Genomic DNA, 25,855 nt, shown 5'->3' with positions numbered 1-25,855 from the left:
CTGAGCCAAAGGCAGACGCTTAGCCGACTGAGCCACTGAGACACCCCTAAAGTGAAGCTTATCTTTATCCTATAAAGTTATCAGAGTTATTAGATAAAGTTCCTGTTCCTAGCACACGATGAATTTAACTAGAGCACAAGGTAGGTTTGAAGGAAGGCATAGCTGGGCCCTTGGGACATCCAGACTGTGGGCAGAAGCAAGTGGGCTTCGAGGTGGAGAGGAAGCTTCCAGGAGCCACTGAAAGAACTAGGGCTTTGGGGCAAGTTGCTTTTTTTTCTTTCTTTCTTTCTTTCTTTCTTTCAGCAGAGGCACTGTACTAGGGGATTCTCAGCCTACAGCAGGGGCTTTCGATGAGGTTGCTGCAGGGAGAGACATAGGGGACAGAGACAGCTCTGTCCCCACATTCCTCAAGGAATGAAGCAGCAGATGCCATCTTTGGAATTAGCCATTTCTCCACTCTCCTTGCTCTTCCCCAGCCCTCAGAGACAAGTGTTTCTTCCTCCCACAGCCCTCGGATTTCCCAGCAGTGCCAGTACGCCCTCTGGTGGTACCACAGCAATCTTCTGTGCTTTGTTTTCATTTTTTTCTGGAGAAATTCTGAAACTTTGAACAGACAGAAAAATAAGTTTAGAGTGGCTCAAATTGATTAGCATGTATGAGAGACCAAATTTTATATCATATAAAACAAGTTTATATTACTCATCTTGTTTATATGAGTGCAGTGTTGTCTTGTTTAAAAAGTTTGGCTACTTTTTATGGAGTTTCGACCAGTTTTCTTAGTACAAAAGAGAACAATAAGAAAACGAACAAAATCCAACAACTTCAGGTCTAGTCTCAAAGAGTGGCTTTAGTTTCAACTTAAAGTGTATTATAGGGATGTCTCAGTGGCTCACTTGGTTAAGTGTCTGCCTTAGGCTCAGGTCATGATCCTGGAGTCCCAGGATGGAGCCACACATAGGGGCTCTCTGCTCCGTCTGCTTCACCTTCTGCCCCTCCCCCCCATGCTCTCTCTTTCTCTCTCACTCACTCTCTCTCAAATACATAAAACCTTTGAAAAAATAAAGTGTATTGTATTGTAATTATTCAGTTATTCAACCATAAATGAAAAGGTAGATATTCAATCTTTGTTTCCTTTTTTCTTTCTTGAACTCTGTCAAAGCCATTTTCCTACCATCTGCTTTCTCCTCCGCGTGTCCTGATTCCTGGCTGATTGCAAGATAAGTAAATTACCTAATAGCTTTTCAAGACCTAACTATATATAACTATTATATAAAAACATATTAGTGTCTTATTTCGGGGAGGACCAGCATGTTGTGATATCCCTCAGATATTTTTTATCAGTAGAAGAGCCACAGGAACAAACTGAATTTTAAGGTCTAATATGCTATTCCAATGATAATATTTCCTGACAAGCTACATTTCAACTTTAGATTAAAAATTACTTTAAAGACCAGTCTATAACTTTCCTTTCAGAATCTGTGTTCAAAATCCAAAAGCGTTTCTCTTCACTGAAAAAAACCTGACATACGAAGGTGATATTACTGAAATGATTTTCACTCATCTAAGATTGAAAATTCATGTTTCCAGGGGCACCTGGCTGGCTCGGTTGGTAAAACACGTGACTCTGGATCTCAGGGTTGTGAGTTCAAGCCCCACATTGGGTGTAGAGATTACTTGAAAATAATATCTTTTAAAAAGATGTGTGCTTCTCTTTTAGATGAACTGTGATACAAATCCCTTGGAAGCTGGACTGGAATATTTTATAAAGTTAAACAAGGTATGCTTACATTCCAAAGTGTTCTTGAAGTAAATCTTAAAGTTATGAGGCTGTTTTGTGACAGAGCCATGCTTTAAAATTTAAGCAAGGGTGGTTATAGGACAAATGGCTTGAGCATAAATACTAAGCATTGCTCAAGGGCTTTGTATTACGCTTTTTTTTTTTTTAAGATTTTAATTTATTTATTTGACAGACAGAAATCACAAGTGGGCAGAGAGGCAGGCAGAGAGAGAGAGAGGAGAAAGCAGGTCATGATCCCAGGATCCTAGGATTGGCATCGGGCTTTCTGCTCAGCAGGGAGCCTGCTTTCTCCTGAGTGCACTCTCCCTGGGTGCTCACAGCAGAAAGTATTCTCCCTTAGCAGATCTGTCCATCTGCTTATTAGACACTTTTGTATGTAAGTGCGACATTTCAAATATGTTCAGTGGAAAATGGGTATTTATCGAGAAGCCAATACAAGTATGATAACTGATATTAACGGTCTGGTGGGAATCCCTACATTAGTATTTTTTTTTAAAGATTTTATTTATTGATCTGACAGAGAGACAGAATACAAGCAGGGGGAAGGCAGAGGGAGAAGCGGGCTCGCCGCTGAGCAGGAGTCCGAGGAGGTGAGGCTTGATCCCAGGACCCTGGGTTCATGACCAGAGCAGAAGGCAGGCGTTTAAGGACTGGGTCACCCAGACACCCTTACATTAGTAGTTTTCCAAGTGTGGGCCTCAGACAGAACATCAGCATCACCTGGGAGCTTGTGAGAAATACAGATTCTCAGATCTCACCCCAGACCTGCTATGTCAGAATCTTTGGGGATCAGGCCAAGAAACCCGTGTTTTGATTCCCTGCAGGGGATTCTGGTTTGAGAAGCACCATCTTACATAATTATTGTGGAAAAGCAGATTTATTACCGCCTAGATCATCTACACAAGTCCAAAGCTAATAAAGGAAGTGATCACTTTGTTACAAACTGAATGGTTGTGTCCCTCCGAAATTCATGGGAAGAAGTCCTAATCCCCATGTGACTGTGTCTGGAGGTGGGACCTTTGGGAAGTAATCAGGTGCTGGTGAGATCATGAGAGTGGGGTCTCCACAATGGAATGAGGGTTCTCATGAGAAGATACCAGAGCTCGCTTTCCGTCTACATTGTGAGGACATGGGGAGAAGGCAGCTGTCTGCAAACCAGAAAGAGAACACTCACAGGGGAGCTGAACTGCCTCCATCTTTGACTTCCTAGCCTCCAGAGCAGTGAGAAATAACTCCCTGTAGTTAAAGACGCCGCGTTTGTGATACTTGGTTATAGCAGCCCCAGCCGACTCAGACACCCACGGAGTAGTGGCTTAGTTACTGGAAAAGAACTTAACAGCGATGCAGTTAGTGCAAATATTGAAGGAGAGGACAACAGCTACTGCTGTGTAGGATACTTGTTAAAATTCCAGAAATAAACCGTCCTGTTGAGGTGCTAATAAGCTAACGTAAAGGCCATTTTCCCATTCTAAGGAACTATGTGAACACATGCATATGAATCAGGCTAAGGAAACTTTTTTTAATGCCCCTGCCTCAAGTTCCCAAATTCTAAGCTAAGATATTAACATAAACATGTATATTTATAGTATTAGAGTGTAGGAAAGAGAACCTCCTTAAGGGTTTTAAAGGGAATAGCTTTCTGTACGTTTTCCCTGTGACTTTTATTTTTATGAGGTACCATCTGCCTCCAGACCAGAGAAAGCAGGTGCTTGGAATTTGGGCGGACCCTTGCAGCAGATTGCTCCTTCTGATAACAGAAGTCTTGGTTTAGCGGTTTAAAATAAGGATAAAAATGGCCCGACTCTTGAAAGCACTAAAGTTCCGTTGTTGGTCACCGATAGGTAAATAGATAACTGACCCTCTTGCTTCACAGTGTTTGGGTATTATTGTTTGGGGAGAAGACACAGATAAATGAGCTCTTCGTGTTGAAATTGGGTCTTTGAAACCCCCTTTATGATTATAAGCAGGTGTGGATTGTATATTTATTAGTTCCTTTAAATTGTTTCAATAACCAAAGCCCAGCTCACAACTAAGCTGTTTAACAGAGAATGATTTTGGTTTATGGTATGCTTTTTATGATTTCTGAATTGTGGTTTTGCATTTTGGTGTCACAGAGTTCATTGTTAAGGCTTTCAGTGGGTGCAGGTCCACGGAGCCCAAGGACCTGGACCTAACTGAGCTAGTCTCTTTCAGTTTTGTGGACTCTGGTAGTGAGTGGATGTCTCAGCGACGCTAGCCTATTTTCAGGACTGATGACTACTTTGAATCCATGTTGCCCAGATCCAATATGGTGGTTTCACAACAACTTCATCTTTGTTTTGCAGCAATCATTAAGATGAAGCAGGTTTCTAGAAAACTAACATTGTAAGCGAAACTGTAATTTCATAATTCATGTTCTGTGCCTAAAAACAAAAATGTGAAAGTAAATTAAAAAATGTTACCAATCTGGCTTCATACTACATTATAAAGAATATATAATGTCCATTCAAATTGCTTTGGAAACTTGGTGGTCTATGAAAACTGAAGCAGTAGCTGAGACAGAGGAATGTTGATATTTCCATAATATACCAATAAAAATAAAATTTAGCAGCATTTTATAATTGTTTAAAACCCTTTTTAAAATTTTTATTTAGAAGATTTTATTTATTTATTTGATAGACAGAGATCACAAGTAGGTAGAGAGGCAGGCAGAGAGAGAGGGGGAAGCAGTCTCCCGGCTAAGCAGGGAGCCTGATGAGGGGTTCAATCCCAGGACCTCGAGATCATGACCTGAGCCAAAGGCAGAGGCTTAACCCATTAAGCCACCCAGGCACCCCTAAAACCCTTTTTTAAAAAGATATTTATTTATTTGATAGAGTGAATGAGAGAGAGAGAGCAGAAGAGAGAGAGAGAGAGAGGGAGAAACAGACTCCCCACTGAGTTGGGAGCCTGACTTGGGATTTGGTCCCAGGACTCTAGGATCAAGACCTGAGCCAAAGACGCCTAATGGACTGAGTCACCCAGGCACCTCTTTTTCTTTCCCTTTGAAGCAAACATGTAGAGTTCCTTGCTTGGCTCTTAGGTATTTACACAACAATTGATAAGCCATAATAGGAAGAAAATTACCATAGGATGCAGGCTGTGGGCGCTAGGAGGGCCCAGGGAGATGGCTGCATACCACCTGGTTTGAGGGAGAGGAAACAGAAGCACAGAGAGGTGAGGTGACCTCCGATCTCACTGTGAGGCTTTCTCACCCACCACTTTCCCCAGCAAGGTCCCTTCACATCATGGGCCAATCAGCCTTGAATAATTGTCCAACCATGTTTTTCTGGCAACATCATCCTAAAATATGCATGCTCTACATTTTATTGATTGATGCCTCCCACAATCATGTGTTTGTTGTAACTGATTTTGTATGGTAGGATCAGAGTAGCCCCTTTAACCACACTCAGAAGGAAAACAGGTGGCTGATGGAATGGGCCATTGCCAGGCCTCTTAAGAGAGAACTGTGTTCTTGTCAAAACCGGTAGGAGAGTAAGGAAAAGAAAAATGGAGTGTTGTGCAATCTTAGATGGCAAAGGAAGATAGTGCATGGTACTTGCCAGCCTTACTCTTGAGAGTGGTTTGGGCCCTAGCCTTCCAGTGGTGTGGGGTTGTGTGACCTGCACAGCCAAGCCCACAGCGCTCTCCTTCCTGGTCAACAATGAGTAAACTCCTGATGGCTCTCCGATCTCACAAGGCTTGAAATAAATGGTATTTCAGGAACTAAAGCTGTAGGACGCATTGTTAATATTCTGAAACCATCTTTGGGCTCCAGCGAGGGCGTGTAGCGGTACGCAACAGTGCCATCTTGTGGACAGTGAGCATAGAGCCTGAAAAGGAGCCGTTCACCCGGGTGGTGATACAGGCAAGAATTAAATAGATACTTCGAAATCTCCTCAACTAAAATCCCTTTACCTGAAACAACTTATCTCATCGTTATTATTGGTATTATAATTCCAAATGAAGCTACTTCTTGGGAAAAATTAGTGGTTCTGTTTTCTTGTGGTGTTTTTTTTTTGTTTTTTTTTTTTTTTAATTAGAAATAAAGTGCATTAACCATGAGCAAAAATCATCTGCCTTAGGATGGAATCATATGTAGTATTGGAATTTTCCTCTTGGAAGTGCCGAATCTTTGTTCATTTAGAGAGAACCCCAGGCAAGATTCAGAGACTGAAGTACAAATATCACGTTTAAGATTAGAATTTTTTAAAGATCTCCTCCACCCCCAATTTCTTTCTTTTTCTCATTTACCATATCATAGGCTTCTAACCAGTAGAAATGGAATAAAGTGATGATAACTGATGTGGGAAACAAAGGCAAAAGAAATACTATTAAATTTCCTTACCACCCATGACCCATTGACAAGTGCTTGAAACAGGCAGAGTGGCCTCTCTCTAGGGACACAGCTGCCTCAAAGTTAATTTTTTGCTAAGGGCAAAAGGGCAATCTTAGCCTCCTTCAGGACCCTGTAAGTCTACTTTAACATAAAAATTCCTTTGGAAGCTTCCTTTATCTCTACCCACCAAGATACATGTTGGCAATCATCCCCAAGCATATGACCCACTGATACACATCTGAAGAGTCTTATGACTGAGGGTTTTTGTTTTTTGTTTTTTTAGATTTGATTTATTCATTTGACAGAGAGAGAAGAGCACAAGGAGGGGGAGTGGCAGGTAGAGGCAGAGGGAGAAACAGGCTCCCAGATGAACAAGGAGCTTGATTCAGGGCTCAATCCCAGGACCCCGGGATCATGACCTGAGAGAAAGGCAGACGCCTAACACACAGAGCCACCCGGGACCCCTCATGACTGACTTTTTACTAAACAGTGATAAATGACCTTTTCCCAACAATAGCTTGCCTCTTCAAGGTCCTGGAAACCTTGCTTCTAAAATCCCTCAGAGACTTAGTCTATCCCTAACCCCCTCCCAACTTGAAAGTAAGTAATGGGCCACTCCTCATGACCCCAGTGCACTCTTTCTGCCCATGGGTCCAGTCCCTGTGCTTTCACAAAACCACCTTTTTGCACCAAAGACGTCTCAAGAATTCTTTCCTGTTCATTGGCTTTGAACCTATGAATCTTCTCATAGGTTCATAGGTTTGAACTTATGAATCTTTGAATCTTTTCCTCCATCAATAACCACAAGATAGAAGACAGTGTTCATAGAAAATACAGGGTTTCTCTTTGAGGAAAAAGTTATTTAAAGCATAACTAGTAAACAAAACAAAAAGAGGCAAAGCATCACCAGGCTTACTACATTCTATCTATTCAATAAGTGTTAACATTATTAAAACATCAAAGTGAAAATAAATCATTGTTCACAAACAAGTTAGAAAGGGATGTCTCATGCATGGTATTAAGTACGTACCTCTAGGGAAATTTTTTGCTTGTTTTTGTTTTTGTTTGTTTTTAAAGATTTTACTTATTTGACAGAGAGCACAAGCAGGGGGAGTGGCAGGCAGAGGGAGAGGGAGAAGCAGGCTCCCTGCAGAGCAGGGGAAGCCCGATGTGAGACTTGATACCCAGACTTCGGGATCATGACCTGAGCCAAAGGCAGTGGCTTAAACAACTGAGCCACCCAGGTGTCCCTTGGGGAATTTTTAGGTATCATAGTAAAGGAAGAAAATTTTCAGGGACTCTCCATCTTGGCTGTACGTTAGAATCATTTGGTGTATGTCTTTTTAATCATATAATGCTTAAAAAATCTGAGCTTCATGCTGCAACCCAGATCAATTTAAAAGTCTCTTGAGGTAACGATTCAAGCTTCAGTGTTTTTTATTGGGTTGTGTTTTTAATTCCCCAGGTGATTTTAAAGAAGGTTGAGAGTGATTGTGTTAGACTGATGCTTTTCAAAGGGCTGTATATTACCATCATGGAGAACTTCTTAAAAATGGCTCTTCCTTCAGTGGTTCTCAAGTGTGGTTCACAGACTGGCAGCACCCGTGTTACCTAGGGATTTGTTAGAAATGCAGGTTCTTGAGTACCATCCCCAAATCAGAAACTCTGGGGTTGGGGCCCAATAACCTGTTTTGAGAAGCCCTCCAAGTGGTTCTGATGCCCACTCAAGGTTGAGAACACTGACCTACCCCAAACGAGTTGGATTAACTCTGGGGGTAGGGTCTGGGTTTCTTGGTTTTATTACACAACAAAGATTGACAAGCACTCTCTTAGGTCTTTAGCCTTATGCCTGCTGTGCTCCTGTCAGTAAGAAGGAGAACGGAAAGACAAGTGGATTGGTGAGGAAGGGGCTGTAGAATCTGGATCGAATTGGAAGTTAGTGAATCTGTGACCTGCTCTGGCTAGGTTGCGGGTGATATATTCTGCCCCTGGGGCACCTGGGTGGCTCAGTGGGTTAAGCCTCTGCCTTCAGCTCAGGTCATAATCTCAGGGTCTTGGGATCAAGCCCCACCTCAGACTCTCTGCTCAGCAGGGAGCCTGCTTCCCCGCCGCCCTCCACTGCCTGTCTCTGCATACTTGTGATCTCTCTCTTTCTGTCAAAAAAAAAATACACACACAAACACACACACATATATATTCTGCCCCAAATCTATTTAGCTCTCTTTTCTTGTGCATGTGTGGTTTTGTTTTGTTTTGTTTTTTTAATTGGGCAGTAAATGAATTTTTTTTTGTTGTTGTTGTTTTTTAAAGATTTTATTTATTTATTTGACAGGCAGAAATTACAGTAGGCAGAAAGACAAGGAGAGAGAGAGGGAGGAGGCAGGCTCCCTGCCAAGCAGAGAGCCTGATGTAGGGCTTGGATCCCAGGTCCCTGAGATCATGACCTGAGCTGAAGGCAGAGGCTTAACCCACTGAGCCACCCAGGTGCCCCTAAATGAATGTTTTTTTAAAAAGTCACCAAATTCTAGCTGTGTGGCCTTGGGAAAGCCACTTAATTTCATTTTGCTCCTGAGACTGCTAGTCTGTAAAATGAGGGCTCCCTTATAAGTCTAAAAACCTATGAAGTACCACCTAGAAGAGTAGTTGAAGACCCCCGTACAGTATCCATATGAATTGTGACATTTCAATTAAGCCATCCTTATTCTCCTACCCATTTCCATAGCTAAATGATAAAGGAAAAACCAAAGGAAAGAAAAAAGAAAATAAAACCTAGGCTGAAGGGAGTTTATCATTCATGAAACATGTCAGAGTATATTAAGCAAACAGCCATTGAATCAGCATCCTCATATACATCCAACTTCTGGTAGGAAATAATATTCTGTTTCCATCCTAAAAGCTTAAATGCGCTGTTCAGCTGCCTGCTTTAAAATCTGCATGTCTATGGAAACCCACATCTAGGAATAAATTCAAGTAATTCTTTAGGTTGCTTTTATTATATTTCAATTATTTTTTTACTTTAACAGCTTAACTAAAAGTGCAATAAATGGATGTATTGAAAGAGCACCATTTGCTAAGTTTTAATACAAGTACACACGTGTGAAACCCTGACCATGATGAGGGCGGTGAACCCATCCTTCATCCCCAGAAGTTGGTTCAGGCCTTTTTGCAGTCCCTCCCTCCTAACCCTCCCTACACCCCACCTACTCCCCAAGGAACTTTTTGTCACAACACACCACTTTGCATTTTCTAGAGTCTTCTTTTTTTTTTTTTTTTTTTAAGTTTTATTTATTTATTTATTTGTCAGAGAGAGAGAAAGCACACAAACAGGCAGAGTGGCAGACAGGCAAAGGAGGAGAGGGAAGCAGGCTCCTTGCCGAGTAAGGAGCCTGATGCAGGACTCAATCCCAGGACTCTGGGATCATGACCTGAGCCGAAGGCAGCGGCTTAACCAACTGCGCCACCCAGGCATCCCGCATTTTCTAGAGTCTTATATAAATGGAATTCTACAATATATACTTCCTTCCTTCTTTCTTTCTTTCACTCGGCACAATTGGTTTGAGACTCATCTGTGGTATTTTATGTATGAATAATTCCTTTTAATACTAAGTAGGTTTCCAGTGTGTGCATACAGCACAATTTCTTCTTTCACTTGGCACAAATATAAAGTTGTTAAATATAAAGTTGTCCCTATGTGTTGAGGACTATTTCTGGACTCTTTCATTAGATTATAGGTTTTTCTTGTTTCCAGCAACATGTTTGTATTGATTACTGTAGCTGGAATCAGGTTTTGATAGCCTTGTAATTGTGTTATTTTTAGGTTGTTTTTGTTATCTGAGATCCTTTGAATTTCCACGAATTTTAGAATCAGCTTGTCAGTTTATAAAAAAAAATCCTGGAATTGCTTTGCATCTGTAGGTCAATTCAAGTCTTTCAACTCATGAACAAGATCTCTCTCTCCATTTACTTCAGTAATTTTTAATTTCAAAAATATTTTGTAGTTTACAGATGTTGCATGTCTTTTTATAGGTTGATCCTTAAGTATTTCATATTGGTAACTCTTTATATGGTAATTTTAATTTTCAACTTACTGCGAGTATAAAGAAAACAATTGGATTTTGTATATTGATCTTGTACTTTGCAACTTCACTAAACTCGATAGTGGTTCTAGTACTTCTTTGTATTTTTTGTAGATCCCATTATATATGTATTTTTAAAGATTTTATTTATTTGTTTGACAGAGAGATCACAATTCGGCAGAGAGGCAGGCAGAGAAAGGGGGAAAGAAGGCTCCCTGCTGAGCAGAGAGCCTGATGTGGGGCTCGATCCCAGGACCCTGAGATCATGACCTGAGCCAAAGGCAGAGGCTTAACCCACTGAGCCACCCAGGCACCTGATCCCATTATATTTTCTACATGGATAGTCATGTTGTATACAAATAGTTTTTCTTTGTCTTTGCTAATTTAGATGCACTTTTTATTTCTTGTGTTATCTCACTGACTAGTACTTCTGGTTGAACTTTGAACTGTTAAATAGAATTGTTATTGTTCCTGGTCTTTGGTAGAAAGGCTTGGGTCTTTCATTATTTTTTGTTTGTTTGTTAAAGATTATTTATTTATTTATTTGACAGAGAGATCACAAGTAGGCAGAGAGGCAGGCAGAGAGAGAGGAAGAGAAACAGGCTCCCTGCCAAGCTGAGGGCCCGATGTAGGGCTCGATCCCAAGACCCTGGGATCATGACCTGAGCTGAAGGCAGAGGCTTTAACCCACTGAGCCACCCAGGTGCCCAATGCTCAATTTTTATTTCACTTTGTTCTCACTGCTTTCCTTCCCTATTCCATGTTTATTTATTTATTTAAAAAATTTTTTTTGTAAGCAAGCTCTATACCTAGTGTGGGTCTGGAACCCATGACCCCAAGATTAAGAGTCACATGCTTTTAGTTAAGAGGGTCGCTTTTCTAGTTACATTAAGGACATTTTTTTTTTTTTTTTAAAGAATGCTTAAGGGCCTCTGAGTGGCTCAGTGGGTTAAGCCTCTGCCTTTGGCTCAGGTCATGATCCCAGGGTCCTGGGATTGAGCCCCACATTGGGCTCTCTGCTCAGCAGGGAGCCTGCTTCCTCCTCTCTCTCTGCCTACTTGTGACCTCTGTCTATCAAATAAATAAAATCTTTAAAAAGAAATAAAAAGAATGCTTAACTGCTGAGTAATTTTGGTTAGAAAATGGAGATGAATTGTTCCTTGTACATTGCCGAGAACAGAGAATGAACACTCTGTAGGTGGTAGTATTGTTTTCCAGCCAACAATAACAGAATTAAGTTGCTATGCTAATAATCTAACATTTTGCTAATAAAGAGATATTGAAATTGTGGTCATTATGAACATATGTGGAATGTTACTAAGCTCTGCAGAGTGGAAAACGAATGGAGAGTTGAGAAGCCTGGGTTCCAGGTTTGGTGCTGAACTCACTTCATCACCCCAGGCAAGACCATTGAGCTTCCTGCCTGCTTAAAAGCTGTGATTCTAATGACGTAAAGATGAAATGAATGATAGTTTGCTGTATCTTGATGGGGTGATGGGTCACTTGATTCACCCCCTGAATGAATGAACCCATGTATGGCTTTATCAGTGTGAGTGTGGGATAAGCATGGATGTACCTGTTGTTCATCAACTGACTAAAGAAAGTTAAGATTTACATAGACTGCAGCTTAGTAATGGCCACATGCTTTACAGAAACATTCCTATCAGGCCTGTTTTTAAATGATGAGCCCTGAAACCCATTTAAAATAAGAAATGTTTTAGGGTGCCTGGTTGACTCGGTCAGTTAAGCATCTGACTCTTGATTTGGGCTCAGATCATGATCTCATGGTTGTTAGATCATGGTTGTTAGATCAGAGCCCCGTGTCAGGCTCTGCACTCAGTGGGGAGTCTGCTTGAAATTCTATCTTCATTCTTCCTCTGCCACTACCCCCCACCCCACAGGCTCACTCTCTCTCTAAAATAAATCTTAGGAAAAAATGAAAAATAAGAAATGTTTCAGTAAAGTATTACAGGAACAAGCTCTCCCCATACCTGTCTGTCAGCACAGGAGCGTGATTCTCCCACTCGTGCTATACCTGGTTTCTAAGGGGAGCCTTGTTGGGATCCAGAATGTTCCATTGATTGTCTTATTTATTCTTTGGAAACTTCTGGTATTTAGGTTAAAAGGATTTTGGACAATTAAATGAAACTGATAATTTCCTTGAATTTTCTGGTAGGTTTTGATTCCAAATATATGGTATAGAAAAGGTTCTGAACTAAGTTTTCCTGGTCTGTGAAAACCCACTAAACGACTCTCCATATCAGAACCTTCTTACCACTACTCCTGTTAAATTCATGGGAAACTCTCCATGGGCCTAAGAATCGCAACCACAAATATACTGGTTTAATTTGTTTCATTTCCATGTGCTTTGGGGTAATAGGAGTACCTTTTTCCCCTCAAGATTTCTCTGTTTATTTAAAGAGCGAGGGAGAGGGAGGGAGGGGAAGAGGAGGGGCAGAGAGAGAGGGAGAATCCCAAGCAGACCCCCACAATGAGCAGGGAGCCCAACATGGGGCTCGACCCCACAACGCCGAGATCACGACCTGAGCTGAAGCCAAGAGTTGGAGACTCAACCAACTGAGCCACCCAGGTGCCCCATGAGTGCTTTTAATAGAGCCAATAAGCTGAGTAATTATATTTCATGTAAAATCTTAATTTATCATCTTTGTGGATATTATATTTAGAATATATTACAGATGGCTATTTTAGTGGCTCTTACTGCTTTTATAAAATCAATAAATTAAAAAACTTGAGCCAAGACTATTTTTGAGCTATAGTCTCAGTGCCCCAGAAATGTATGTTGCTCAAATATATTAACAGCTATTTATACAGTTAATTTGACAGTGACTCATTAAATATATTTCCATTCCCAGGTCATCCTGATAGCACCAATTTTAATCACAGCATTTAACTTCAGACATATTTTTTTCTCTTGTTCATAATTAAAAGCTATGTAATAGAGTAAAATCTACAGTCTTGGAAGAAAAACCAAGTAAAGGAGAATGAAATGGCATTGCCCCACTTCAAGTCTTTCCAGATCAAGTGCAAGGTTAGCTTGGGAAGGGAGAATGGTCTCCAGGGGCAGCTGGGATGTTTTAAGTATGTGTTTCTTACTTTTAATTAGATTTAAAGTGTGTTTTTGTTCATGTCTGAGGGCAATATTGCTGACCAGATGACTTTCTAATTCAGGGATATGCAGAGCTAGATGTCAGATTTCATCAATAGTCACCTTCAGAATGTTTTCAAATCTTCTTTCGTAGTATAAAAGTACTGTGCAGTGAACATCATTCCCTCAGCAGAATGTCTGGCACACAGCAGGTACCTAATAAAGGTTGTAATAGTACTTAATATTTATTTTCCCTGAATTTATTAATTGCTCTCTTCTAAAGGAAGTTCTCTGAGGTCCTCCCCCACTTTTCCTATTTCTTGTGATTCACTGACCTTAGACTTGGGTTAAATTGTGCTTTTGGCAAAGGTGGAGTTAGCTGTCTCTCCCTTCTAGCATATCTGGTTCCTCTCACTCCACCGCACATGCCCAGGTAGCTCTTGTCTAGCATCCCAAAGGGACCCATTTCTTTTCTTTCTTTCTTTCTTTCCTTTTTTTTAATAAGGTGAAAAAACTTGGATTTAGCTAGCTGGACTCAGTTTAGATGATCCCAATTTTGTTGGCAACATCCAAAGCATCATAGTCAGGAGCCAGTTGAACATATGCCTTCTTTTCTCCATCAGACCTGATCAAGATGTTGACCTTGGTCACATTAGTGACCTAGAACTTCTTCACAGCCTGTTTAATCTGGCGATTGTTGTTCTAGACATCTTCAGTAAACACAAGTGTGTTGTCTTCTGTTTTCTTCATGGCTAACTCATGGGCAGGGGGAGTTTGATGATGCCATTGTGGTCAAGCTTGTTCCTGTGGAGGAATCTATTTCTTTTTTTTTTTTTTTTTAAGATGTGTTTATTTATTAGAGAGCAAGCGAGCAAGTGTGCATGTATGGTGAGGGGAGGGGCAAAGAGAGAGAGAGAGAGAAAGAGAATCCCAGACTGACTCTGAGAAGAGCATGGAATCCAACATGGTGTTTGATCTCATGACCCCAAGATCATGACCCGAGCCAAAGTCAAGAGTTGGACACTCAACCAACTGTGCCATCCGGTGCCCCATGAAGGGACCCATTTCTGAAAGCTTTGGTTGTGGCCAACTTTTGACACAGGTGTAGCAGACATTGGCCTAAGTGGTTTAGGACTGGGCACGTTGTGATGTGGAGGGAAGGAGTCACATCTCCTTAGGGGCCTCCTAGAAGCTTATGCATAAGAACATAGTCTATTTATCTCTCAATGCCTCCTGCCTAACAAGTTTCTGAATACAGCAGGGATATAACAACAGTTGAGTAAATAACTGAAAGAAAATTCTCTAATAGGGACTCAGGAAGACCTAAAACCTTCAAGATCTGAATGACTCTATAACAGGAAAGATCCAGATTCCATTACAGGAGATAAGGAAACTACTTAGGATCTCCTGGAACTCCACAAATCACAGAAACTAGCCCGCTGGCCACTCAGTATTGTTGTAAAATGCTTTTCCACACAAAGAGTGAGAATTTTTTTTTTCATTTTTCATTGATTCCTGGGTAGAAAAGAATTCTAAAGAGCTCCACTTGTCACCATTTATCCACAATAGCAAGTTGTCTTTTAAAAAGATAGCAAAAATTTGTTATTCTTGAAGTTCTTTCTGTATTTAGAAGCGTTTTTACTATAATGCATTTTGGTTTTGTTATTAGAACTGGTTCCAAACTCAGTTGGCTGCTTGCCACTGGAAAGTCAACACTGGAGAGAGAAGAGGTGGTGGGAAAGGAAGGTGCCTACTTTATTCAGGAAGCTGGCAACCTGAGAAGATGGCGGACTAATATCCCAAATACCATCTTCCATGTCTAGGGGAAGGCTGAGGGTTTAAAGGGGGAATGTATATGGGGGTGAGTGGCTACCCACATGGGAAGCTGGTACCCAGGAGGTTAGTTGTACATTGACATGACCCCGAACAGACTTGTTGGCCTCAGTGGCAGCTGTTGATGGATGTGGTCGGGCCTTATCTTCTGGAGAAGTTTGGTCCTTCCCTTCTCAAGGCCAGTGCTCTTCAGATCTCAAGAAAGTAGTTAATTTGGCTACAGACTAAGGGACTTAAGTCGGCAAGCACGGACCATAAGCTTGAAGCCAGTTGACCTTTGAGACCTGTTGGAATGCTGTTACAGTTCGTTACCTCTGTTATCATGAATTTTTCTTAGATATGAATTCAAATGAATCAGGCTTTTTCTGTGGGCTGGTGGTTTTGTTTTTTTCCCCAGAAGTCCTGTCTTAAATACATCACATCCAGCTCTCTTTGAATTTTTATCTGGCTTCATTCAACCTTATAGTTGGTTCTCGCCATCTGGATTACCCTGGGGGAGGTCATCGGACTTTGATTTTGCAATAATTTTAACCTCGGTCAATGGAAACTTTCAGTTTCCTGTGAAGGTCAGCAATTTAAAGTAGCAATATCTGTAGAAATCATATTTCATTGTGGGCTTTGCCTAGAAGGTCTGAACCATAAAAGAGTGAACAGGGAGGTGTCAGGCAGAGGGTATGTGAGGCCCCCTCCTACCCTTTCACTGAGAGGTTAAGGGCACTTACTGCGCCCAACCCAAAATGTTTTGTGTGCAGAAAGAGCTGTATAAACCCTAAATGTTGGTGACAGAGGACATTTTTGGCATGAGATACTGTTTCCTTTCTTCTTCCGCCAATGGGGAAATTAAAGTTATTTCCTTTCTTCTTTCAGGAGAACTCTTGAGAATTTTCCCCCTCACATTGTAACCTCTAATTAAATCTCCTTCATAGAGATGTGATTTGTACATCACAGATCCCCCATTCCCTGGGTAAGATCAGAGAGGCTTGTTTGGCTTCCTTATGGAGAAGCGTTAGCCTACGCCCCTCTGGGGGGTCAGCCTTCCCTCCTTCCACTCTGACTGCTCTTGGCCTCTGACTACTTTCTCACACTTACCCCATGTCCTTGGCGTGCTGGTTAGGTAGAACTGCTCCTTCATTAGCAAAGTGTCTCCATGAGGAGTCCTCACTCAACTGTTTGTTGTAGGTGTCTGACTAATAAATGTAGAAGTCCTGAAGTTTGCAGGAGGCCTGCTTTTTTTTTTTTTTAAACACATAAGCATGGACTCAAGGTTATCCCTAGAGCAATGTTACTCTCACTTGTGTTGCATTCACAGTAACCCTGAGTGTGCCCAGGGGGAACATGTGAGGAATAGGAACGTCATCCATCAAGTGTTGGCTAGAAGGAGGAAAAGCAAGGTTGACGAGTGTAGTGTTAAAGAATAAGCTCTTTGATCAAAGTGTCCACATGTAACTTTGTAACCCACACAGGGCCTAGCATGATGTCTCACACACAGTAGGGCAATCAGTACACTCTTGAATGAACTGAGTGAAGTGCAACAGTAGACACATTTCTTGGACCACTATTCTGAAGAAGGAAAAAAAAATGTGCAACATTCAGGGGTGTTTTGACATCACATTTCAAAAACACAAATTTCCTCCTTTTTTTTTTCCTTAATTTTTAAAAATTTATTTATTTATTTATTTATTTTAAAATTATTTTTATTAACATATAATGTATTATCTGCCCCAGGGGTCTGTGAATCATCAGGCTTACACATTTCACAGCACTCACCATAGCACATACCCTCCCCAATGTCTATCACCTAACCACACTCTCCCTACCCCTCTCCTTGCCAGCAACCCTCAGTTTGTTTTGTGAGATTAAGAGTCTCTTATGGACGAATTTCCTTCTTGAAAAAGGCTTACTGTGGGTAGAAATTGAGTGGTTCTTTGCTCACTCCCATCCAGTAATGCTGTCCAGAGCCATTAGATCCAAGGGTCGCCTTCATAATCCACCATCGCCATATCATGCCTTATGTTTTTCTGCCTAGGTGGTTCTGGTAAAATTGTTATCACAAGTGATTACCCTTAAGTCTAACCTATTCTGAAGGCGAATGTGGCTGATACTGTCATTTGACGACTAAGAAATATTTGTCTAGACGTTTGATCCAATCTGTATTTTTATTTGATGTGTAATTGGCGAGAAAATCGCAAAGGCAAATTTAAATGCTTGCATCTCTAACCTTGTCACAGTGTCTGAGCACTCATTCATCATCATTATCTTGGATTCCTGCAGCCAGCAGACTTCATAGGAAAGCAAGCACTGAAACAGATTAAAGCCAAGGGGCTGAAACGGAGACTGGTCTGCCTCACCTTGGCAACGGACGATGTTGATCCGGAGGGAAATGAAAGCATCTGGTATGATGGCAAGGTGAGTGCTGAGTGGCCAGGGGCCACTGCAGTTTTTCACACCAGAAACCCTCCTTGCCTCTGTTTCCTTTTAGAGTTTTGTTGCTTTGTTGTTGTTGTTTTTTGTGGGGTTTTTGTGTATTTTTTTGGGGGGGGGGAGGTTGTTATTTATTTGTCTATTGGTTGGGTAACACACTTTGATTTCTGAGCTGACATTCAAGAAATAGAAGTCTGTTAACTGAAAGAAAAACAAAAGGCTCATTTTCAAAAACATCAACTTCTCTCTGCTTTGATTAAAGAAAATAAAACAAAGCACTTAAAATACAACGGACAAGGAGGAAGGTATAATTGAGAGGCTCCGATGATCTACTTGCTCCCCAAGTCCATATCTGTGAATGCAAGAGATGGATTTTATTTAAAAAAAAATGTTGGCATTCTGGATTAGCTTCTCTGGGGTCTTGGAGAAGGAAGTAATTCTAACCTTAGCACATTTGCAGGGGAAAAAAAAGTACCAAATGAAAATCTCCATGACAACAGAGGGTAGAGCCCTAGAAAGTAAAGTGAAAGGTAGGAACCAGTTAGCTCTTCAGAAAGAGTAAATGTGCCTTCCTGTTTGGGAATGTTATTTTATTCTGTCTGTTGGTATTCAGTAAGACCAGATAATTTTCCAGTAGAACTTGATATCTTTGACTTTTTGCAACTCTTTGTAAGGCCACGTTTGTTTTATGATTTTGCTGTGTTTTGGCTAGGGTGATCAGGCAGGTGGGGTACTCTCCCCTTAGACCAGGGGATGAGCACTTGGTCATTGAGGCTCATCAGAACAGCTGTTCCATATTGACCAAGGTCTGCTTGACCAATACCCAAAGACTCAGAGATCTGGCTCCATGAGTTTTTTCTCATGCATGGCAGCCTCCTTGATCCTTGTTTTCATTTCCCTTTTCTCTTCAGTGACAAAAAGAGCACCAGAGTGGGAGAAAGCCAGTGGCATCCAATCTCAGTCTTTGGATTACTAAAGAATTTGTCACATGGGCTGAGGCATGGATTGTTTGATGTACAACAAACATCTACACAGTTTCTACTATGTGCTGGATATTTTTTACGTACTCACTTATCTTTAGAACACCCCTCCCAGATAGGTATGGTCACCCCATCTTAGAGATGAGGCTTTGGGGCTCAGAGAAGTAACTTGCTTGAGGTTACACCGCTAGTTATTGACAGAACTGATTTCTGACCCGGGTATAGTTAGACTTTGCATTCCTTATCCTTCCTTCTAAGCCATGCTGAATACTCTGATTTGCTTTCCTCTCTGTCTCTGCTCATGTCTCACTGAATTCTCTTCAGCACTTGATCAGAGCGCCACAGTTGTCCTACGTCCCAGAAGCAGGGGATGTTGTTAGACCCTTTGAAGCCAGGAGACTCTTTTCAGATTTCAAACTGTTTCTTTTTTTTTTTTTAAATATATTTATTTATTTGACAGAGAGAGGGATCACAAGTAGGCAGAGAGAGGGCCTGATGTGGGGCTCGATCCCAGGACCCTGAGATGATGACCTGAGCTGAAGGCAGAGGCTTAACCCACTGAACCACCCAGGTGCCCTCAAACTGTTTCTTAAACACCTTACCCTTAATTGTGCTGAGTTCGTTCTCTTTGAGCCTCTTACCTCACTGTCTCCTCCACCTTTCTGTTCTAAATTTCCGGTTCAGACCTCTTTTCATAATAAGCTTTTCCTCATACTTCACTTTTGCCCAGGATTGCCACTGATAATCACCTCTGCCATTAACTAGCTACTTCGTTTGACCTGATCTTAGCCTCTCTGGGCCTCCATTTTCTCATGTCTTAGATTCTTCGTGCCTCTAATTAATTTTTTCCCTAGTCATCAAATTTCCCCCCACTTCTTCTTTCTTCTGTTTCTTGTTTTTTCACTCTGGTCTTTGCCAGCTTTCTAATACAGTCCACAGCAACCCCTGCACAGACTTTCTGTTTTGGCCGTGGAATGACAGATGATGCTGTCCTGTTCCTTTTTTTTTTAAGAGAGAGAATGAGTGAGTGTAAATGAGTGTGTGCAAGCCAAGGGACAGAGGGGCAGCAGGATCAGATGGAAAGAGAATTCCTAAGCAGACTTCCACTGAGTGTGGAGCCTGACACAGGGCTCAATCTTGAGACCCCGAGTCACAACCTGAGCTGAAATCAAGAGTCTGACACTTAACCGCCTGAGCCTCCCAGGCACCCCTATGCTGTCATGTTCTGTGTGCGACCACACAACACCACCCTGATGAACACAGTATAAACCTGACACCCACATTCAAGTTAAAAAGGCTGGAAACTTGTATTTTAAACATACACAATATTACACATCAACTATAGCTCAAAGCTGGGAAGGGTCGAGCTGAAAACCGAGTTCCATTATTGAATTTCATCTCCTTTTCTGTATCAGTGTGCTGTTTCCCTGATGTATCTTTCATCTTTCCTCCTATATGCCATCTGCTTATGGAGCTGTTAATCCAGTTGTAGTTGCCTTTTTTTAAAGATTTTATTTATTTCTTTGTCAGAGAGAGAGCACAAGCAGGCAGAGCAGCAGGCAGAGGCAGAGAGAGAAGCAGGCTCCCCACTGAGCAAGGAGCCTGATGTGGAACTCAATCCCAGGACCCTGGGATCATGACCTGAGCCAAAGGCAGCGGCTTAATCAACTGAGCCACCCAGGTGCCCCTGTAGTTGCCTTTACAAATAGCCCTTGAATTTCCTGATACCTGCTTGTCTGCTCTTTGATATTCAGTAGGGTCGTCTTCTCACCATGCCAACGAATCTTCTGGATCCTCTTTATACTCTGGAAACATAGGAAATACTCTTTGCTCTATTTCCTGACTTTGTGGGGACTTGTACTACCTTTGGTATTTGGTATTCTATTCTTGCAAATATTTTACTGCCAGGGATAAGGTGCAAACTTACAAGGTAAAAATTTGTTATTCAACAAATGCTAGGCACCAGAGATACAGCAGTGAACAAAACAGACAAGCTTCTGGGCCTCCATAGATCTGACATTCCAGGGCAGAGAGAGCTAGATGGTGAACATACTCACTAAATGGCACATCCGGGGTGCTGAGTGCCCAGAGGAAAAGGAGAGTCCGGCTGAGAGATGGGCGGTGATGCCGGGAGGGATTATGATTTTAAATAAGGCTTAATTTTTAAAAATTGAGGCATTAGTGTGGGTATGAAAAGGCTTCTGTTATAAAAGCAGGTTTGTCAGGAAGTTTTCTTTCTTTCTTTTCTTTACAAGATTTTATTTATTTGAGAGAGAGAGAGACAGCATGAGCAGGAGGGGCAGAGGGAGAGGGAGAGAGAGAATCTCAAGCAGACTCCATGCTGAGCCTGACCCCATGACCTTGACTGAGTGGAAATCAAGAGTCAGATGCTTAACTGACTGTACCACTCAGATGCCCCATTGGGGAGTTATAAAGAAGGTGTTTTCTATAAACGATGTAGGCAACTAATGTAGGTAATTTCACTAATCTTAGCAACTGGTTAAAGCAATTGCCTCTTCAGCAACTACAGACTTGTATAGAAATGAGATTCTTTATGCATTAGGATGAATGTTGTCCTTCCGAGTAAGTAATCCTGTTTTTTTTCTCTTCCCAATTATGTTGCCATTACTAAATATTTTTCTGAAAATGGTTAGAAGAGTCCATTTGTAAGGCATCCAAAAGAATTAGTCTTGTCACTCATTTTTGTGAGTGACAATTTTTTTCATTTCATTTTGTTCATGCAATTTTTTTATTAAAAATTTTTTAAAGATTTTATTCTTAAGTAATCTCTGCACTCAGCAAGGAGCTTGAACTTACAACCCCCAGATCAAGAGTTGCATGTTCTGGGGCGCCTGGGTGACTCAGTGGGTTAAAGTCTCTGCCCTTGGTTCAAGCCATGATCCCAGGGTCCTGGGATGGAGCCCCAAGTCAGGCTCTCTGCTCAGCAGGAAACCTGCTTTCCCCTCTCTCTGCCTGCCTCTCTGCCTACTTGTGATCTCTGTCAAATAAATAAATAAAATCTTAAAAAAAAAAAAAAAAAAAGAGTTGCATGTTCTACCCACTGAGCCAGCCAGGCACCCCAGTCACAGGTTCACTTTGACAAGAATCTTGACTATAGCTGTATGTACTTTGTTCATCAAGCTTGATTAAAAATATTTTATAGTTATTAAAAAAAAGGTATTTTGTAGATATGAAGTTTGGAGAGTTGAAAAAGTGGTCTTTTTTATTATTTAAAAACAAAAGCACATAGGGACACACAGAGAAATAGAATGCATCCTCCGACTTAAATTACAGTCTCTCCTTCAAAGGCCGTCTACCCTGTTAGCTCCCCTAAGTCAGAAGGGTCTTGAGTTTTCACAGAAAGGAATGAGAAAAGGCTAAACCTGAATGAGGACTGCTTCTTTGGTAAAAGGAAAGCCAGTGTTTAGCAAAGAATATGAAAACCTGCTAGGCAGAGGGTGGGTACAGGTTGTTTTTGTGATTCACAGAGCAAAAAGGAAGAATGAATTTAATTGAATCTGGAAGATTTTAAGGTAGAATGAAATAAAATTGTTGCTAGGGAAAACCTTCCCTTAGAAATTTAGATAAAAAGGAAAGGCTGGACTTCTAAAATACTAGGCTAAGGTAGAATGAAATAAAATTGTTGCTAGGGAAAACCTTCCCTTAGAAATTTAGATAAAAAGGAAAGGCTGGACTTCTAAAATACTAGGCTACTCAGCATTGGATTAGAAAGAAATTAAAGGAAACATGAAAGTAATCTAGGACAAAGCAACACATTCAATAAATACATTAAAAATAGCACTTGTGGGCGCCTGGGTAGCTCAGTGGGTTGAAGCCTCGGCCTTCTGCTCAGGTCATGGTCCCCAGGTCCTGGGATTGAGCCCCGCATCAGTCTCTCTGCTCAGCAGGGAGCCTGCTTCCTCCTCTCTTTCTGCCTGCCTCTCTGCCTACCTGTGATCTCTTTCTGGGTCAAATAAATAAAATCTTTTTAAAAAATAGCACTTGTACAATAAATATGCTATTTCTTTACATTACTCATGCAGTGATAACTGTAAGATGAATCACTGCTGGGATTTTAAGAGATGGGAAGGCCTGGGGAAGTGGTTCACATAATCTCTGAAAAGGTATGGAAGGTTTTTTGACCCAGTGAATTAGGGGATTTAGCCAAGAGCCTTGCTTTGGCCTCTTCTTGTTTTCTTAAGATACTTGCCGAAACAAATCCGGTCACCTCTCCAGGATTCTAAACACAGACCTCAGGTTTACAGACTGGGGAGTGAAACCAAGGTTACCAAGAAAGTCTTCCAAAAGCTGTGATTAAAACTCCAACCTTCCTGACCCAAATCCCTGCCTTATATTACTCACAATGATTTAAAGGAAAAAACAAATCATTTTAGGGGCACCTGAACCACTCAGTTCGTTGAGTGTCTGCCTTCGGTTCAGGTCATGAACTTGGAGTCCCAGGATTGAGCTGGGTGTGGGGCTCCCTGCTCAGCAGGGAGTCTTGCTTCTCCTTCTGCCCCTCCCCCTGCTAGTGCTGATGTGCACACGCACTTGCTCTTTCTCTTTCTCAAATAAAATCTTAAAGAGAAAAGGAAAAACCATTTTAAAGCATATGCATTCTCTCAGCAGTACCTCAGCAGTTAATAATTTGCCAGAGAAGCTTTTACTAATGAATACATTTATTTTCTTTAAAATCCACCAATTCTCCCCATAATAAGCTCAGAAATGATATGGAGAGCTTCTGATTTGGGGTTTCAGTGAGATAATTACAGACTAGGGCTATAGAGCCAGGAGTCTGTATTTAACGTCTTAAATGTGTCGGCATCTAAGAGATGAGAAATGCTGTAATAAGACTGTTGATTGTAGTGGGCTCTTTGCTGAGGCAGCTGGAGGATCACCAGGCTGATTCCCACCCATGAATTTTTGAGCGCCAGCTACACGCGGCTTGCTATGCAAAACAGTCAGGCTGTACGGATTAGTGCAATGTTGTGTAGCCAGGAGAAGCCATTTTGAGTGGGGCTATATATCATATTTTGCTTTTGTTGTCTTCCTTTTACAATTTTTAAATGTGGTGTTTTAACCTGACATTTTCTATCACCTTTTTTCCCTTTCCTCTTTCTTCCTTCCTTTCTTTAAGTTTACTGTTTCTCTTTCATCTTTTCCTTTAGATCTCGTTTTGACTTATCCTTTTATCTTTAAAACAGGCCTGAGTTTTCACCTTTGTTTTCACCTCCTAGGTTTTTTTTCTTTGCTCAGTGTTTTTCCCTGGTTTGCGGTCCTCTGTGATTCCATTTCATCCTCTGCAAGGCTAATTGCTCACGCCTGACTCCCTGTCTCTGCTCATCCTGGAAAGTCCCATCCCCCTTTTCCACCAGCCTCATTTCACCCAGCTTCCAAATGGAGAACAAATCCTGGCTTGATGATGTTTACTTCCTGGCTTCTCGGTTCTGTTTTCTTCTATCTCTGTGTTAATTCCTCAACAAGGCTGGAAGATTCTGAGGGTGGGAACCAAACCTCATTCATGCTCTAGAATGTCCCCCAAAATGTTTTGGACGTGGTGGGTCTAGAGAGGGTAAAGTTAACATTAAGTGCTCAGCATTACCAAGAATTGCTAAATGCTATGTACTCAAAGAATGTTCACTTTACATTAACTATCGATTTATCAGTAGTTTCATTCGGCAAGCCATTTCCTCAGTCCCAAGAGGAACAGTTGACTACATTTACATTAGGAGTTTTAGAATTGTTCTTCCCTTGTGTCTTTTGCCATGCTAGTTGGATGGTGGAAGAGAATTTTTTTGAAGTTTAAAATGGAAACATTCAAGTCTTCGCCTATCATATCTCTTGGCATGAAACTGAGGAAAATAGTGCCAACTATTAAAAAAAAAAACTAGGTGTGGGCACCTGGGTGGCTCAGTGGGTTAAGCCGCTGCCTTCGGCTCAGGTCATGATCTCAGGGTCCTGGGATGGAGTCCCGCATCAGGCTCTCTGCTCACCAGGGAGCTTGCTTCCTCCTCTCTCTCTCTCTGCCTGCCTCTCTGCCTGCTTGTGATCTCTCTCTGTCAAATAAATAAATAAAATCTTAAAAAAAAAAAAAAAAAACTAGGTGTGATTTAAACCTGAGAAGTTCGAGGCTGTTGATAAGTATTTTGAGAATTATTTTTCACAATTTGCAAGCCTACTCTTCTCAGAAGTCAAGTTTGCTTCCTCGTGTTAGCCCCAAAGAGAATAATCCTCAAGACTTTTAGGTTGTTAGTTGAACCTATTTTTGAATGTTTAATCTGGAGGAGGGAGCACAAAGCTGTGGTCAAGGTGCTAAGTAAGGATTGCTGGGTCTTGTTTTTCAGGTGGTTGGCAACACGACATCTGGAAGCTACAGTTACAGCATCCAGAAGAGTCTGGCATTTGCCTATGTCCCTGTAGAGCTAAGTAAAGTAGGACAACAGGTGGAAGTTGAACTGTTGGGCAAAAATTACCCAGCAAGTGTCATACAGGAACCCTTGGTATTGACAGAACCAACCAGAAACCGGCTTCAGAAGAAAGGTGGAAAGGACAAAATTTGAAAAAGACCTTTGGCAGGCAACTGAATTATGTTAGCTCTATGACTATGCCAAACATCATAACTGATTGTTGGGGGAATACAAGAAACCAAGAATTCATTTCAAAATCTTCAAAATCTAGATTTATGATCTCAATAAAATCTTTCTCAATTTTTTCCTCAGCAAGAGAGAATAATGGATTAGTGATTTATGTTGTTCTTTCAAATGAAAACATTTGAAATGAGTGTTTTTTCATTAACCTATGCTGTTTGTAAAACTCAACAAAACATTTAAGTGTCCGCTAATATACAATCACTCTTACAATTGAATTAGAGGATGTTGTATAATTTTGGGAATATATGCTCATGGTTCTTGTACCTGAAAACAAATTGTTTTACGTAAAAGCAAAAGCGGTACTCTGGATGGATTTGTTTCATTGGGAAACAGTGGTTGAACAAGGGATAGTTTTAATTTTTTATTGTACATCTACAATGAAAATAGTAAAATTTAATATTGATACATACATTTTTATTCAACTCTCAGAAATACTTATTTTCTTAATGAGTTCCCTGCAAACAGTATTATGGGACATCATTATTGTCCTTTCAAAGGTTGTTTTAGAAGAGTAATTGCAAAAAAGAACAGTCTTCCAAAGGAAGCAGTGCTTGTAGACCTTCTGAAATGAAGCTGAAACATAGATTGTGCCAGGAGAACACAGTTTGAATACTGAACACCTCTCTTTGGGAAA

The 25,855-nt window shown here is 41.1% G+C and overlaps 1 protein-coding gene across 2 annotated transcripts in view; it reads left to right on the top strand.

Moving 5' to 3' along the window:
- The window catches only part of DMGDH (dimethylglycine dehydrogenase), a 65,914-nt gene extending 40,284 nt beyond the window's left edge, over positions 1-25,630 (top strand). For both annotated transcript variants that reach the window (XM_059175318.1, XM_059175317.1), the window contains exons 14-16: positions 1,718-1,777; positions 17,442-17,576; positions 24,916-25,630. In XM_059175318.1, the coding sequence (XP_059031301.1) occupies positions 1,718-1,777; positions 17,442-17,576; positions 24,916-25,131 (411 nt within the window). In that variant the 3' untranslated portion in view covers positions 25,132-25,630. The remainder of the gene's footprint in view (positions 1-1,717; positions 1,778-17,441; positions 17,577-24,915) is intronic.
- Positions 25,631-25,855: the final 225 nt, after the last annotated feature.

The sequence above is a fragment of the Mustela lutreola genome, chromosome 5, assembly GCF_030435805.1.
Source record: "Mustela lutreola isolate mMusLut2 chromosome 5, mMusLut2.pri, whole genome shotgun sequence".
Taxonomy (NCBI): Eukaryota; Metazoa; Chordata; class Mammalia; order Carnivora; family Mustelidae; genus Mustela; species Mustela lutreola.
Note: the sequence above shows the minus strand (reverse complement) of the source record. Positions and strands in the feature narration are given on the sequence as shown.